Source organism: Tyto alba, unplaced genomic scaffold, assembly GCF_018691265.1.
Source record: "Tyto alba isolate M040663 unplaced genomic scaffold, T.alba_DEE_v4.0 Super-Scaffold_14, whole genome shotgun sequence".
In the NCBI taxonomy this organism is placed as follows: domain Eukaryota; kingdom Metazoa; phylum Chordata; class Aves; order Strigiformes; family Tytonidae; genus Tyto; species Tyto alba.
In genome coordinates, this window is record NW_024881276.1 from 14,030,266 (window position 1) to 14,045,971 (window position 15,706).

Sequence of the window (15,706 nt, forward strand, 5' to 3'; positions counted from 1 at the left end):
GCACCAGTAATATAGAGGAGTAGGGTGAGGAGCTGGTAACAGAAAAAATGAGAGAAAATACTTTCTCAAAAATTAAAAGAAAAACCTAAAACAAAAAACAACAAGGAAAAAATGGACAGGTTATCAAAAAGGATAAGAAAGTTAAAAAATATTATGGAAATAGGATAGGAAAGATCATATGGTTGGAGAAGTTATTACAGATTAAAGAGCTGCTATGAAATTTTTTGTACCTGGTATGGGGGAGGAATAGAAAGGCAAATTAGATAGGTGGCAAAGGGAATTAATAGTATGGAATAGGGAGTGAGGATTTACCAGTACCTTTGGAAATGAGGGAAGAGTAGAAATTAGATATTGCAGCCCGGAGGGCATCCCTGTAGAATACCTGATGAGATATATAAATAAGAGTGTACTCACTTGAGAATCATAGTCATGGTTTCTTTTCTGTCTTTCCCTTGGAAAGGTAGAGTACCAGTGAGCATTTCAAACTGTATAGAGTAAAACTTTCATCAATTACATTACCTGGACAAAATCTGATTTTTGACAAAACCACTTAGCATCTTAACCTTCCAAAATTCATGCATGTTAACAATCAAGTCTGTGCAAAACAACTTCTCACTGTACAATTTAAATTACTATAAACATTGAGCAGCCTTTGCCATTTTTAAAGCTGCAAAACATTTTCCGATATCGATACCTTGCTTTACATGCTTTTATCTGACCAATTTAGACTATAATGTTCTGTGATTCATTTCTGCCTAAAAAGTTTATTCTTGTAAGACCTGATCTATACAACTGTATTTTAGTTTTCAAGAGAGCAGGGGTTAGGAAAAAAGATTCCACTTTCAAAAGTTAGTGACAATTTCTCCTCATGCAGAGATATTTAAAAATGTCAAAAATTTTAAAACTGGCATGTACATAGCCTTCATTGGAAAGGGGAAAAAGGTTAGTTGATTGACAAAGACATGCATGATGAAAAGCAGTTACTGTATGCATACAGTGGAAATAAAGCCTGAAGAAACACGTAAGAGCTACATAGTACATGCATGCACATTCTACAGTGCCTGGGAGTAGACAACAGACACTGTTAAAATACTGATTTGTTCTGAAAGTGACTGAGTAAAAATAGATAAATATAAAGGCACTTCTGTTGGGCTGCAGTATACTGCAGGGATATCAGATCTAAATGAGGGAGTGAAAGCAGTCTGGCAGCAGTCACAGCAGCCAACGCTCTGAGGCAGAAATCTTGATTTTTGGTTTAAGAATTGCAAAACAATTTAGTTCAATGAAATTTCATGGCATACACTTAAAGTCATCAAAATTAACATCATTATAAAGGAACCCTTTGAACACCGTGTGCAAACTTAAGTCATCCTGAACACAAGGTATCATCTAGTTCCCTCTTTTCTGGTACCCACTCATATTCGGCCTTCTAAGCATTAAAAATGTACATAGATAACTTGAGTGAATAATGTGTGAATGTAGTACTATTAGATCTACAATAAGAGCATGAAGTTGCACTAACAGCACTCCTTAAAGCCCCTTTTTATTAAAATAAAATTTTTGATTTCTTACTACCCTATAAAGTATTTAGAGAATAAAAGCTGCTAACTCATCACTACTGCTAAGTACTTTTTACTCTAAATATTATTTTTTACATATATACTTATATTTATAATTTTAAATTTAACATAGTGCCAACATGAAAAAACCCTACTTTTAAGACTTCTTCAGATAGTTGTCAGAAAGATGTGAGAAGCAAAAGTCAAAACAATAAAAAAATGTCACTTTTTGTTTGTCTGTAGTTTAGAATTATCTTCACAAATTGCACTTGCAAAAAAAACTTTTTTAAAGGTAAAATTGTAGTGCTGCATGTTTCACCTACACTTGCTTTAAATAAAAAGTTTCTTCAGCAGGCTCCTGTTTGTCACATGCATATACACTTGTATTAACAACTCAGCATACGTGTTATTTGCACATTCCTTCCCCCCAATACTATATTCCAACATCAATAGGCCAACAGTAGTTTAAGAATAAGCAAAAACTGGCCTTCCCTAGTTATCTTTTATTTCATCGGGAGAGTACCTCAACAAATACATAACGCTTCTGAAAACTTTAAATGAATTTTTTAGATGTCTGTCATCCCTTAAAACAGTCACTGTCACAAATTGGAATATACTTCTCAAGGATGGTTTAAACATACTTAGTGTCTAGCAGTAGAAAAGAGGCCAAATGATTTCCTGAGATAGCTTCCTAGTCTCCATTTCTATGCTGTAACTTCTTTTCAATCTAGATACTGTGTACTCATACCACACCAACAACCACTTGAATTCTCAATCAACACAGAGTCCAAGAATGATTTAAGAGTGGATACATACAGATTGTCTATGAAAATTACCACACAAACTAGAAAGGCGAGCAACAAAAATATGTCTTACAGAAAACTTCACTATATTCCATATACTAATTTCGAGAGTTTGCTTTTTAAGGTAATATTTTTGTATTCAAAGTAGAATCCAAAGCGTTTAAAATGCAGCGTGCTTAGACTGGGAAAGCTACACCAGTTCCATCTAACATCTTTCAGCAATTTTCAATTTTAACGTATACATTTTAAAAGCACAAAATTATGTTTTCCAGCTTCATAAAGTAAAGCTGAAGTTTAACTCTGTATTATCAACAACAAATATTCTGCACCTACACTGTAATTACCTTTTAACTGACTGTGTTCTTACTGATAAAATGTGATGCTGTGAGGGTGTGTGTGCGCGCATGCTTGTCTGTATGGAGAGAGTTTCGTTACCAGGTGCTACTTTTACATAGTCAGTTTTCAGATCACAACAGCATTCTAGATGATTAAAAGGTGATAGGATGCCTTATTTTGAGACACAAGAGTCCTCATACTACAAAGCACACACATTAGTTGTACTGTTACATTCATATGTAGCAGAAGCAGTAAAAAACAAAAACATTTCCTTTAAAAATGCCATTATTTAATCTTTATGTCAAAAATGCACACAGATTATAAATATTAAAAGCCATTCAGCATTTTTAAAATACGAAGCATAATCTATTTTTCTTTTCCAAAGCCATATTTGATACACACATTATTTCCCCTGACCCTCAACTTCACAGAACTTAAATCCTTGCAGAAACACCATGAGCAACTGAGCAACTATATCCCATATCAGCTGAGTGTCATTTAAATTATTTTGATGTGTGACAACAGCTGTCATTATTCCACTAAGTTGTAATTACACTGGAGACTAATTAGAAAGTTATCACTCATTTTTTTCCACTTGAGAATAAATTCAGATTTAAAAATTGGATCTAAATTTCTTCCCTACCTTGGAAGAGACGGTATTTTTCCTGTATAATTTAGTATTCCTCTTAGTCTCCGTATCATTCAAACGAAAACAAATGCACAATATTTCAATTCAATGATAACAAAAATATGGCATATTGTTGGTGTTGTTATGAGACCTAGTCCATATTCTTGACCCAAACTCTGTGGTATTGTTATTAATTTCATATAATTTAGACTTTTTTTGTACTTAGAATTAATTTAAAGCTCACCTTAGAGTTTAATGTTTGATTTGTTTCACCAAACCTCGCAAAGCACAGTTTTGCTATTATTTACATTTACCAGAAACCTACCATTAAAACACCAAAAGACCACCAGTCTGCACTCTGTGTATGGCCTCGTCTATTAACGACTTCTGGTGCCATATATTCCACTGTTCCACAGAAAGAGTAGGCTTTTTTTTCATGATCAATTGACTCCTTACTTAAGCCAAAATCTGGAAGACAAAAAAAAAAAAGTAGTTCTAAATGTAATTTTTTTTTTGTTTAAAATTACTTACGGTCAATGCTTTCGCCATGTTAAATGTTATGCTTCTATCATTCGTATATGCACTCAAATACACAGACAGGAATTGCAGAACTTTCCTCCCCTCCCCGCATTATCACAGGTCCCTGACATCAGATATACTTGTAAAGCAGATATCTTACTTAAATATTTATATATTTCATTCATTTCAAACTAATTACACTATTTGCTCCACAGCAAAATTACCTACCATTTAAAATTACTTATTTTACCATATTGCTTTACCGAAAGAAAGGAAAATGCAAAGATTTTACTTTGAACAGAAAAGATCCGTGTATTGCAATCTCCCTTTATTCACCTGTCAATTTGATATGTCCTTCCTCATCAAGCAGGATGCTAAGAAACAATAAAAAGAATGAAACAAACTAATTAAAATATCTTTTAACTATTGTTTCAGACAATGTACTGACAACATTAGAAATAAACAGAACAGCATACACAGAATTGAATATGCATGAAAATGAATCTTTGCGAGGAGATACTTTGAAACTACACATTTTCTTTTCCTTCAATTATTTCTTTTTAAAGATTATGAAACATAATCAGCATATCAGAGATTTATTTAACTGTTTGGTTAAATTCAGCACAGTATATGTAGTAACATTTATTTTGAACTTTCAGTTTTGGCCATCTGCAGCATGTGGCATTATCACAATTCTTAAAAACAGAATTCTCAAACTCTAGTTCTCTTAAACTGAGCAAAACAGGTTAACACAATATACATTTGCATAAGTATACAGAATGAGAATTCATTTGTAATTACCATTTCAAAGGGTGTTGACCACTTCAAGTAACATCAAGTAATAAATATCCCTATGTAGTACCAAAGGGCAGGACCCACGGGCCCTATACTTAGAGCAGGCCTCGTACTTCCGCCTGTTTATTTCAATCACAAAAAAGGCCACACTTCTCTGAGATGCCAACTATCCTTAACCACCACTGAATAAAATCGCAATTCAAAGCATGCAAAGTATTCAAGAACTGGATTCTGTAACACCACCTACACAGCAGACTTAGTTCCTCCAGCTTCTCCTGTGGGGAGCTGCCTACCCTTTCCTTTTCCTCCTTGCAGTTTCCATGGTGGGAAACAGCTCCACAGCATAGATACAGCCTGTGAGAGCATTATCTCATCCATAACTTGCAAGTAATTTCAATCTTTGATAGGTTTGTTAATCAGATACACCCAAGGCTTTTAAATACGTATAGGCAAATTACAATGTAAAAAACCCAAACTATGTTTGAAGCAGTACCTATTTAGTTTTCTGACAATTACTATTGCACTCTCTTCCTCTTGGAAGTAAATGTTAGCAAAAAGTTCTCCTGCTTTGTTTTTTAATGGTCTTTTTCTACTCGGTAAGCTTACTTTTCCTCACTTCATAATTACTTAACAGAACACTCCATAAATTTAAACATAATTAATTCCCTTTTCATTTGTGTGCAACCCTGTGCCAAAAGTCTCCAAATACTCAAATACTCTAATTTGAGTATGAATCTTTCCCTTCTTGTCAGTCAAGGCTAACCATTTTTAAATTTGTGTCTTTTTTTCCATAAGATGCACAAAAGAACAAGCTGTGCTAATGGAAGTTCCATGGAACAGCCAGGTTCTGTGATACTTGTTACTCATTTTTGCTCTTTTCCACCAATATTTTACATGAGTCAGTAATCTCAGACAGCCTTTTTAGGTTCTCCATATAGCCATAATTGAGAAGTGGGATCACCAAACATATCAGGACTTCAGAGCTATTACAGATTTCCTGGCAATGAGGCAGAGTATGTTAACTATCTGATTAAGCACAACAGAGATGCACGCATTATATTGTCACATAGATTCCCCTCCAGCTAGAGAGTAACACTACAGCATACATTTATATCTGAAAGGCTCAAATGATCCAGATGATAGCACTGACATTTTCTTCTTTACATCTTCTAAAACTAAAAAAAAAAAATTATGGGAGGAAAGACATAAACAGGAGACAGAATTCAGTCATTTGAATGAAGCATGGATGACTAATATACCGAGACACAACACCACATCTGATCTGTGACTTCAAGCTTATTTTAAGTTTTCAGTGTAATTATGTGATTGTCAATACACTAAATGAAGCCTGTGACTTACTATTTTCATATTTTACTTTAATATTTAAACTCCATTCTGCTCTTACTGCAGTGCATTTTAAAAATCAGCATTGGAAAAAAATGTTTGCTGTTAGGCTTTCAAATGGAAAGACAGAACATTCAACTGTAACTTTGTATCGTGCATTTGTTTCAAGTTTATCTCTAGTCCAGAAATTCTACAATGATGACAAAAACAAAAGGCCAGGACCACCTCTTCTCCATTGTACACCCTAAACCACCTGGAAAATGAATGCTAGGAATATTTCAGTATGCTCTCTACTTAAAGTAACATGGATTATAGTACTTGGCATATCACTGAAACTAGATGCTCATGTTCCAGTGGAAATGAAATCTAGACTTTTAAATTAAAATAGCACACAAGCTTCCCCCACCTCCCTCCCTGTTCAGCTTATGTAGTAAATTACTGAAGTTTAACAGCTGGAAAGAGAAGTGCATAGGTCAAAGTGCTATAGAAATCAAATTAAAACACTGCATTTGCTGCAGAGAAGTCTTACTTTTCTGGTTTTAGGTCCCGGTATATTATTCCAAGACTATGTAGATGGTCTAAAGCAAGTGCTAATTCTGCCAGGTAAAATTTAACATCGTCTTCTGTGAACATCACCTAAAAAAGCAAAACAATGTGTTTTACATGTAAAATCTGCAAAGCTTACACCAGTACCAACTAAACAATGATAAAAGTGGTTTTACAGAATGGTTCTTCATCATACTTGAATTCATCTCTATGCAAAATCCTAGAAATAAAAATTTCTTGGTTAGACAAAAACTAGGATTTTATAATCCATACTATTTCACAGCACTTACTTGAAAAAAACCTTCTGAAGCCAATATACTATTCTTTCTGCAAAACTGAGGTTATTTGCTTCTGCTTGTTCAAGACGACAGACAGACACGTTGTAGTGGGACTGAAAATTTTTGGGAAGCCTTTAAAGAAAGTGTCTACCTCTTTACAGGATGTGACCATTTCATTTCCAGACAACAAATGGACTGCAGAAGTCCAAATGCCTGAATTTTATCTATAAAGTCAGAGACACAAGAAAAGCGTATGTGTCTTGGTTTTGAGGAGACTGTCTCTAAGCACTATGAGAAAGAAGTTACAGTGATGGTAAAAACCCCAACATGCAGCCTGAGGTGTAACTGCAGAAAAGGTAGATCAGAGTAAACTAAGGAAATAGCCTATGTAAGAGCACAGGTAAGATCTCAGGTAGCAATTCCATATTTTCTGTTAGGAAGACAAACTAATCCCTGTTTACATCCAATTAAATGAGCACCTTGTCCCAGTTATATCAACAACTGTGATCCACTGACAGAAAATATTACAATTAAACTTTTTTTTATTTTTATCATCTTCTAAATTCTCAGAAAAAATCCTGCATTTAATCCTACCTCAATTACTACTCAGCATTTTTTTTGTTTGTTTTGGTTTGTTTGTTTTTGTTTGTTTGTTTGCTTTATTTATTTATTTATTTTAAAATAATTTGAGATGAGTATCTTTAGATATACCATATGGACCTGAAAAAAAGAATGGCAATGGGAAGCACAGATGAACATTATTTTAAGCAGGAGTTAAGAATGAAGAATATATTTTCCCCTCAGTAGTTCAATGAGAGGTGATATCAAAGTCTGTATAAAAGGTTGTCGCTGGTGTTACTTCTATAAAACAGCCAATATTTAGTATAGGCACATTCAAGAAGGGAAATCTCTGTAAGAAAGATGTAAAAGTTCAAATTATGAAAGATCTCATGAGGACGGTAATACACCCACACTATGTTTTTTAAAAACATTGCATGGAATTCATCTCTTCTAACCTTAAACATCTGCAGTGTAGACAACTATCTCTGAATTAATCAGTAGTCAATGGGGAAAAAGCAGGAATTTTTAGGCTGCGGTTCATCTGATCTACTCAAAAATCACATGAATCGATATGAGGATGACATTAATTGCATCTAGCATGCCCATATCACTCCATCAGTTATGAACAATTAAATAAGGAATGTTTATCATAGGTACCTGAATCTAAGCTAATTGTATTAAATGTTATAAAATTTGAGTGACTCAAGATGAAGAAGTCATCAGCAGGAAGGTGATATACATTCTCTCTCAGGAAAAAGTATCTCAGTTCTAGAGTACTAATAACTTTTTACTTATCTGTGGCAAAACTAAACGAAGCAAATAAGTGGCTTCACTGAATTAAATGTAATAATTTATGTGGTCAGCTCAGCAGTGATAATATATCTACACACAAAATGCATTGCATTCTACTTGCCTCTTAATAACCATATAACTTTGTAGTGGTGACCTGACTGTCCCAGATACTCTGTAGCAAGGAAAATGGAAGGCAGCTACAATTATAAGTTCTAGCTAACAGATGTAAATTGGATGTATTTATATCTCTATCCTACCATATATGCACAAGAGTAATAGCAAAAAAAAAAAAATTCTGATATATGAAATGCTAGTATTTATTTTAGGAGTTATAATCAAATTAAATTAAGGTAATCAAACCTTCCAAAGTTGTTATTTCACATATCTACACAGAGATATCACCAGCATGACAGAGACAAAGTGTTCTTGTTTGGAAAATTACTAAAACAAGTGGAATACAATTTTTGCTTTTTTAACATTTATAGATAATGAAATTTTGTGTTCATATGTAAACAATTAAAAAATAAATCTTTCTGAAATTAAATTCTAGATATTAAAAACCAGACATAAATCAGTTAATTTGAATACAATTACTTTATATAAATCCATGCTCTGAGACTCATCTTTAAGCATGGTAGCAATAGATGAAAATTTTCCAAGGTGTAAAAAGCATCACACAGACTGCTTATGTAAGCCTTTCTTCAGAAACAGTGTGTAATACCAACAGCATTATCATGAAGTGACTACTTAGTGCAAAAAACCCAACCAAACAAAAAACTTAGCTGGTTAAAAAAAGATAGTAAAAATTCTATTCAGTGAAAACTGAATTTAAAAGTAAATTCTACTAAGATTGGCAATTTATAGTGAAATTTTATCAATAGACAATTTTCAAATTAAAAAAGGTTTACCTCTTTGGATAAACGTGTAAACAAGTCTCCTCCCCTGAGAAAATCCAAAATAAGATATAGCTTCCCTTCTGTTTGAAAAGCTGAAAAGATCAATTAAAAAAATTAAACATCATCTAATTTTACCCATGATCAGAAGAATAACATACCCAATAATTCACCCTTATTCTCATTATCGAAATGAATTATTCTTCTTTCTCCTTTTTGGAAAAAAAATATATAAAATTAATTAAGTAACTGTTCCTTTATCACGGACCAAGTAACTTCCATGCCACGTAAAAGCAAAGCATGGAATTTCTACTATACTTTGGTTAGTCAGCATTTTATTCCAGATTTTGGAAGTACAGAGCCTAGCTTTAAAAGGGCAAATTAGTAACTAATGCACATATTCTAAAACCTCTGGAAACTCAGCTTAACAGGGAGATCTAGTCTAGTTTGCGAGAGTGACAAGTAAAGTAGTGAAAGCTACATTATTTAAATCACATCAGAGAGTGATAGACATCTCAGGTTTGAACTATAGAAAAAACTGGATCCTAAAAGAAAAAACAAACTGAAAAAAAATGAACAGAAACTTTTCTCTATCTTTTTTCACTTTACTTTCTGCATGACATGTTAAGAGTACTGATTTCCTCCCCCCTCCACATGAATATTTCTTTATGGCTGCCCATACTATTAAAATTAAAAGGCATATTTCCCCCCAATTTTGATGCAACTGGATGTAATGCCATTTTGGATGTGTCCTATAGAGTAAATAAAGCAAGGATAAAAAAAAAAAAAATAAAAAAAAAGTAAATGACACATACAAAAGATTTGAAAAAGGTTTTGAAAATGAATGGCTAGACATAAATATATAACTGCTTTTTAATAACACAAAGGGCTACAAACTCTCAGTCCTGTAAAGATTTAACACTGTGCATGAAGTTAGCCATGTGCTTAGTTTGGATGAGAATTACTACACAGCAAGTCTTTGCACAATCAAGATTCAGATAGCACAGTAATTTTCTATGATTCTCTAAACCACAAAGCAGTTAGGTACTATCTTGACAAGCACTCATTTTTACAACATAAAAAAATGAATTTATGTGCAACTTACCATAATGTAACTTGACAATAAAAGGATGGTTAACTTCTACTAGGATATCACGTTCCATTTTCGTCCGAACCCGATCTCGAACTATAACAGAACATGTGCAAGAGTCAAAAAAAAATAAAAAATAAAAATAAAAAAAAAAAATAAATTACATTCTGAACCAGGATTTCTCATATGTTTCCTGATGTGCTTTACATTGTATCTCATAGTATCATAACTGTCTGCAGGTCACTATACTTTACAAAAAGAGATTTGAGAGAAAATTTATTTCACAGTGCATAGTTTTCTGATAAATGTTTTGATGCATTTCAATTAGTTTCAGTTTCTGCTATTGGCAAAATCTGACACTGGGTAAATAAATTTAGCAAAAGCACATGAGAAAACAAACACCCTCAGTCTGCCCTATATTTAGTTAACCTTTTAAACACTAGTGCAGAACTGCCACAGCTATGTATAGAAAACATAGCCATTTTCTCTACTGTTGAAAAGTAGGGAGAATTAAAGTTATAGCAAAACAAACTTATAAATACAATTACACTATCATAAAAATGCTTATATTCGTTTAACACAATTAGACAACTTGCACTATTAAGTACATCCACAATTTGGAAGGGAAACTTTTTTTCATTTCCTTTCTTTATTATGAATTTACAATAAAAAGAATATCCATTGAATGTAGTGTGTACTTCAGACAATCTTTCTGACTTTAAAAAGGTTTACTAAGAGTAAATGTGCACATGGAAGAGTATCAGACATCAGAAGCGGTCACTGCTCCAGCTGCCTGTGTTGTCCCACCGTGGTGGCTCAGAATGGGACATGAGTCTGCTCCTATGCCACTACAGATTAAACTAAATGAGTGTTGCATGCAGATTCCCCGCATGCGGAGTGGGCAGCCCATGAATACAGGCAGGATAGCCAGCTGAGCGTGGCACCTGCTTCAGCTGTCCTCAGCAACTCCCTTGCCTCTCCAGCCAGTGCCTGGTTCCCATCCGAAGCTCCAAATTAGCCAGGACACAGACAAAATTCAGCAATCGTACAGGTGAAAACTAGTAAAGTTTGCTACAGTGGTTTAAAATGTTGCATTTCTCTTTCTTTCTCTTATTCTACATTTTGTTACTGCTCCTTTTCCAAATGTTTCAAATTCTTGAAGGAAGCACCCCAGAGCAATGAAATCCAGTCCAAAGTTTAAGTTGCTGGCATTCCTTGTACAGTTAACAAGCCAGAGTTCTCAGATACTAAAACATGACAAGGCATGAAAAAAATAGTCAAGAAGCAAAAGGGTTCTTCAGAAGTTTAGCTATCTTTTCCCAGAGACAGGCACTTCCAATAATACAGGTATTTGTGAGAAAGTTATATAGATACATTTTCATGAATTAATAAAGCTATCAAGTTTCCATCTCCCTGCAAAACAGATTCCTAAAAATGGAAGCACATGTGCTCACCAAACACAAAGCAAGCATCACATTCAAATTTTGACCTTTACATCTAAAATAATGAAAATGTCACAAGATAGTTGTGTGTTTTCACTGTTCCAATGGTTCATCTGATTCACAAAATTGAAATTCAGAATATTGGTTTTTCAAGGCAGATTCAGTTTAGAAAAAAATTCAAAAGACTTTTAAGTGCCTACAGCTATGCAACAGTTATATGGGTAACAAGACTTTTTTCTGAAAAGCTAGAGAAAGTCCGGGTTTACAAAATCTCAACCAAAAAGAAGTATAAGGAACTGAGCTCATTTCATATATTAGTATTAGCCATTATTTGACTTAAAATCTGACTTTTGTTGACCATAGTTTCCATGTGTACTGCTGGAAGTACAGATTTTTCTTAGTACGTTGGATGTCAAATGCTCTAGCAATGATTTGGCTCTGTTTCTCTCCCCATCATAAAGGGGCACTGAAAGATGATACCTTCTATTAGAATGTATTAATAAACCAATTTCTGCACTAAAAGTTGTATATGTATATTCTGGGATTTGCTCTAAACATTAAAAGGTTGGACGGTGCAGCTACATCAACATGTTCTAGCTAATATAGTTGCATTCCTATGAAAATATTCTCTTTAATTTTGATTGTGAATCATGCACACCACCTTCAATTAATAAGCAGTCTTAAAGGGCATTTTTATCTTTAATTTTAGAACACAAAAATAACTTTATGAAAGAGATTTGAAAGAGCTAAAGAGCTTTTGACAAATCAAGTAACACAGTGTAATTTAAAATTATAGTATTAGCTCTCATGAAAAGTTGCAAGTATGGAAAAAATAATTAATTTCATATTGAGATTTCAACAGTAATCTTCATTTACTTGCAACTCCACTCTTCCTAAAACATGAACTGCAACCAAAAGATACTGAAAAGCATCTGAAAATTCCAAGTTTTGAAAAGTGTGGCATTGTCCTGCTAGTGTAACTTTTCCGCTCAAGCCTTTTGCATCCTTGAACTGAATTCTTAGTGCCTCAAAGAGTGTCCTTTTCCAACCAAAAGTCAACCTTCCAATTTCAGTATTTATCAGGCTCTGCCATCTGTAGGTAAAACTAGATCCACAGCTTGGACTGTAATTTTAACATGTAAGGTTAAACCACAATCAAAAGGTGATGGAGAGAAGCCCTCAAACATTTTAGAAAAAGCAACTGCTGAATGACCTTTGACTCCCATCCTGAGCTATTAACAGTCTGGAGAACAAAAGGCCACTGAGGATCTCAAAGTAATTTAAGTGAGTGGAAATCAATTTCAGAAAAACAGGGAGTAAATAATGACAATAACACGTGCCACAAAAGACAGAGGAATCAAAAGATAGGAAACTGTTCAAAACCACTTACACTCTCTGTAACATTTTTAAGTGAAAGTGATATACAATGAGATTTGCGAGATGGATATTCAGCATTAGATCTTAAGCAGAAAAACTTCAGGTTCAACATTTTAGCAGAAATTCACAATTCAATGTAAGCTTTTGTTCCGTCCATCATTCTATGAGTATTTTCAGATGAAATCATTATGTTAAAATTGTAAATCAGTATAATAATCAATAACATAGATAAAGTACTGCAAGCTGTTAGAACTATCCCAAAATTATCACTGCAATTTCAGTACAGTCATGAGTTAGAAGAACTACAAATAGAAAGAAGAATTAAACAACGGCATAAAGCAACAAATACATTCTGGTTAAGGGATTAGTGTGAAAGGTCACTTTCATTTTAAGATACAGTAAAAAATATATTATTTCTTTTTTCCTATGGAATTTTCCAGGACAGAACTGAGATTGTTCAGGTTTAATCTTCTTTTGTTACTGATACCATTCAACACCAAAACCAATCAAGAAACAAACTAATTTACAACTCCTTTATGCTCAAGTAATTGAGGTGATTAAATTCAGATTTTATCAAATATGGTCTACATCCAGAACAAGTGGCAAAAGTTCTGGGAAAATGTACTGTATACTTCTGTTTTACAGAAAGACTTAAAATGCATATGCTTAGAACTTCTAGAACAAAACAGCTGATATAACGCACTTTTAAATATCATGACCTAAATATAAACTGAGCAAAAGACATTAACTATATCCTTGGTGATACACAGCAAATTAAAAAAGGAAGGATATCAAGTTTCAAATAACTGCTCAGGAGCAAGTCAGGTGGCAGATATAACAGAACTACTTCATTAAACCACCATCACCTAACGAACTCAGCATTGAAAGGAACCTACTTTCCCCTCTAACATTCAGTATAGCACTGTTGTTTATTTAATCCTTCTGGGTTAACACTACAAAGCCATGTGTTCTGCTGTTTAAAAGAAGAAAGGTCTAAGACACGCTCTGTAGAACAGCATGTGTGTAAATATCAAGTTTTGGCATAAGGTCCCTGATTTACTTCCCCCCACACTCTAAACAGTGCTTACCTTTCAAGGTGGCTTTTTTCAATACCTTCATTGCATAAAGCTGTCTAGCATCTGATCCTGAGATTTTTTTGACAAGGAAGACCTGCATTGAAAATTAAAAAGAATTCTTTAAAGAAAAAAAAAGACAAGCCAGATCAATATACTTTGCTCTGAAATTCAAGTAGTCAGTATTATTTCAATGAAACAACCTTATTATTTCTCCCAATACTATTATTAGATGCTTTGACAGTTTTAGATTCTTCAAAGCCCAAATTAAAATTTCCTTGCATTTTTTCCTACCACTCCTTCATTTCATAATCTAAAAGGTTCATTCAAGACAAACAGTCTGCCAAATTAATTTTGGTTTAACTTAATTGATTCCAGTAAGTAAAAGAAAGGATGAATTTGGATTATTTCAGAATTTGAGACAAATTTGAAACACAATTCAGCTTTTTAATATTAATCTCTAAATAGTTTTGACATTAAAATTCATAAGATGGCACAGCAAAAGTGCTAATAAAATAATTGTCAGATATGAAGATAAATGTATGTACATAAATTAATCCAGAACACTGTATAAATTAATACATAACAAAATAAAAAAACCAAACCAAAACCTATAAAATTGTGTCACAAACCCATATTTTTTTATGACATGCTTCAGATGAGTTTTGCATGTACCAATAAAGGACAACCAGCCTCAATTGAAGTGTACTCAATTTCCTTCCTTAGTGTAATAGGATTTATTGCGTGGGATTGTTTTTAATATCTTTAATACAGAATGAATTCGAGTAGAGCCAAATTTTAGATTTAGAAACGAAGAAATAAAAATATGCCTGCCACAGGTTTTCTGGTTACTTATGAAAAAGCATAGAAGCGTGCTGTGGTATATAAGAACGTTAAACATGTCATATGAAATTAGTTTTTATGTCTGGTTTTGTATTCAGTTCTCACTTACGTTAACATCCCTTTGCATTATCCAGAGATCATCAAGAGACCTTGAAAAGCATGCAGAATTAATCTTCTTTAAACTGAATGGGAAGTAGTGACATCTTCCCAAATTAATAAAAGAAAGGGATTATGGGCTTTGTAATATTAATCCTTTTTGCATAAAGGCTAAAACAACTGAGAACAAGACTGGCATTTTTGCAATGCTTTGAGTTAGCCAGACAGTTAATTATTTTTGCTTTTTCAGAACTTGCCTGCCCTCCCCTCCCCCCAGTTATAGCACTGAATTTACCCATATCAAGGAAATAAAAGGGGCTGTTGAAATTAACATTTATTAGCTTACATTTCCTTCCCCCTGAATGGTTTACTTCTGATCTGAAGATTTCCAAATAAAAACTTGGTTATGATTCCGAATGAATTCAAACAACATAGGAAACCATCTTTGGAATCATGTTTCTCAGTGAATTCTTACTAGTTTGAGTACAAAATTTTAGTGTTTCTAAACATCTAGATTTCCAAGTTTAAACTACTCTCCAGTATTGTGACTAACAGTAACTTCCTACCACAAAGAGAGAACTGGCCTGATCATTCTCTATCCAAGATGGATTTGGCATTATACACTAGAGCTTAACATCACATTCAGAATTGAAATTAAGGCTGAAAATGGATGTAAAGGCTCTGTTGTCTTGCATATTCCATTCTGTTTCAATGATCTGTCTTGCCACGTG

General features: G+C 33.5%; 1 protein-coding gene across 2 annotated transcripts in view; it reads right to left on the reverse strand.

Annotated features, from left to right (window-relative positions):
• The window catches only part of RPS6KA3 (ribosomal protein S6 kinase A3), an 80,368-nt gene that overhangs the window by 25,958 nt on the left and 38,704 nt on the right, over positions 1 to 15,706 (reverse strand). For both annotated transcript variants that reach the window (XM_033010086.2, XM_033010085.2), the window contains exons 4-10: positions 14,052 to 14,133; positions 10,160 to 10,240; positions 9,070 to 9,149; positions 6,514 to 6,620; positions 4,182 to 4,219; positions 3,652 to 3,794; positions 415 to 485 (exon numbers count right to left, since the gene is read on the reverse strand). In XM_033010086.2, the coding sequence (XP_032865977.1) occupies positions 415 to 485; positions 3,652 to 3,794; positions 4,182 to 4,219; positions 6,514 to 6,620; positions 9,070 to 9,149; positions 10,160 to 10,240; positions 14,052 to 14,133 (602 nt within the window). The remainder of the gene's footprint in view (positions 1 to 414; positions 486 to 3,651; positions 3,795 to 4,181; positions 4,220 to 6,513; positions 6,621 to 9,069; positions 9,150 to 10,159; positions 10,241 to 14,051; positions 14,134 to 15,706) is intronic.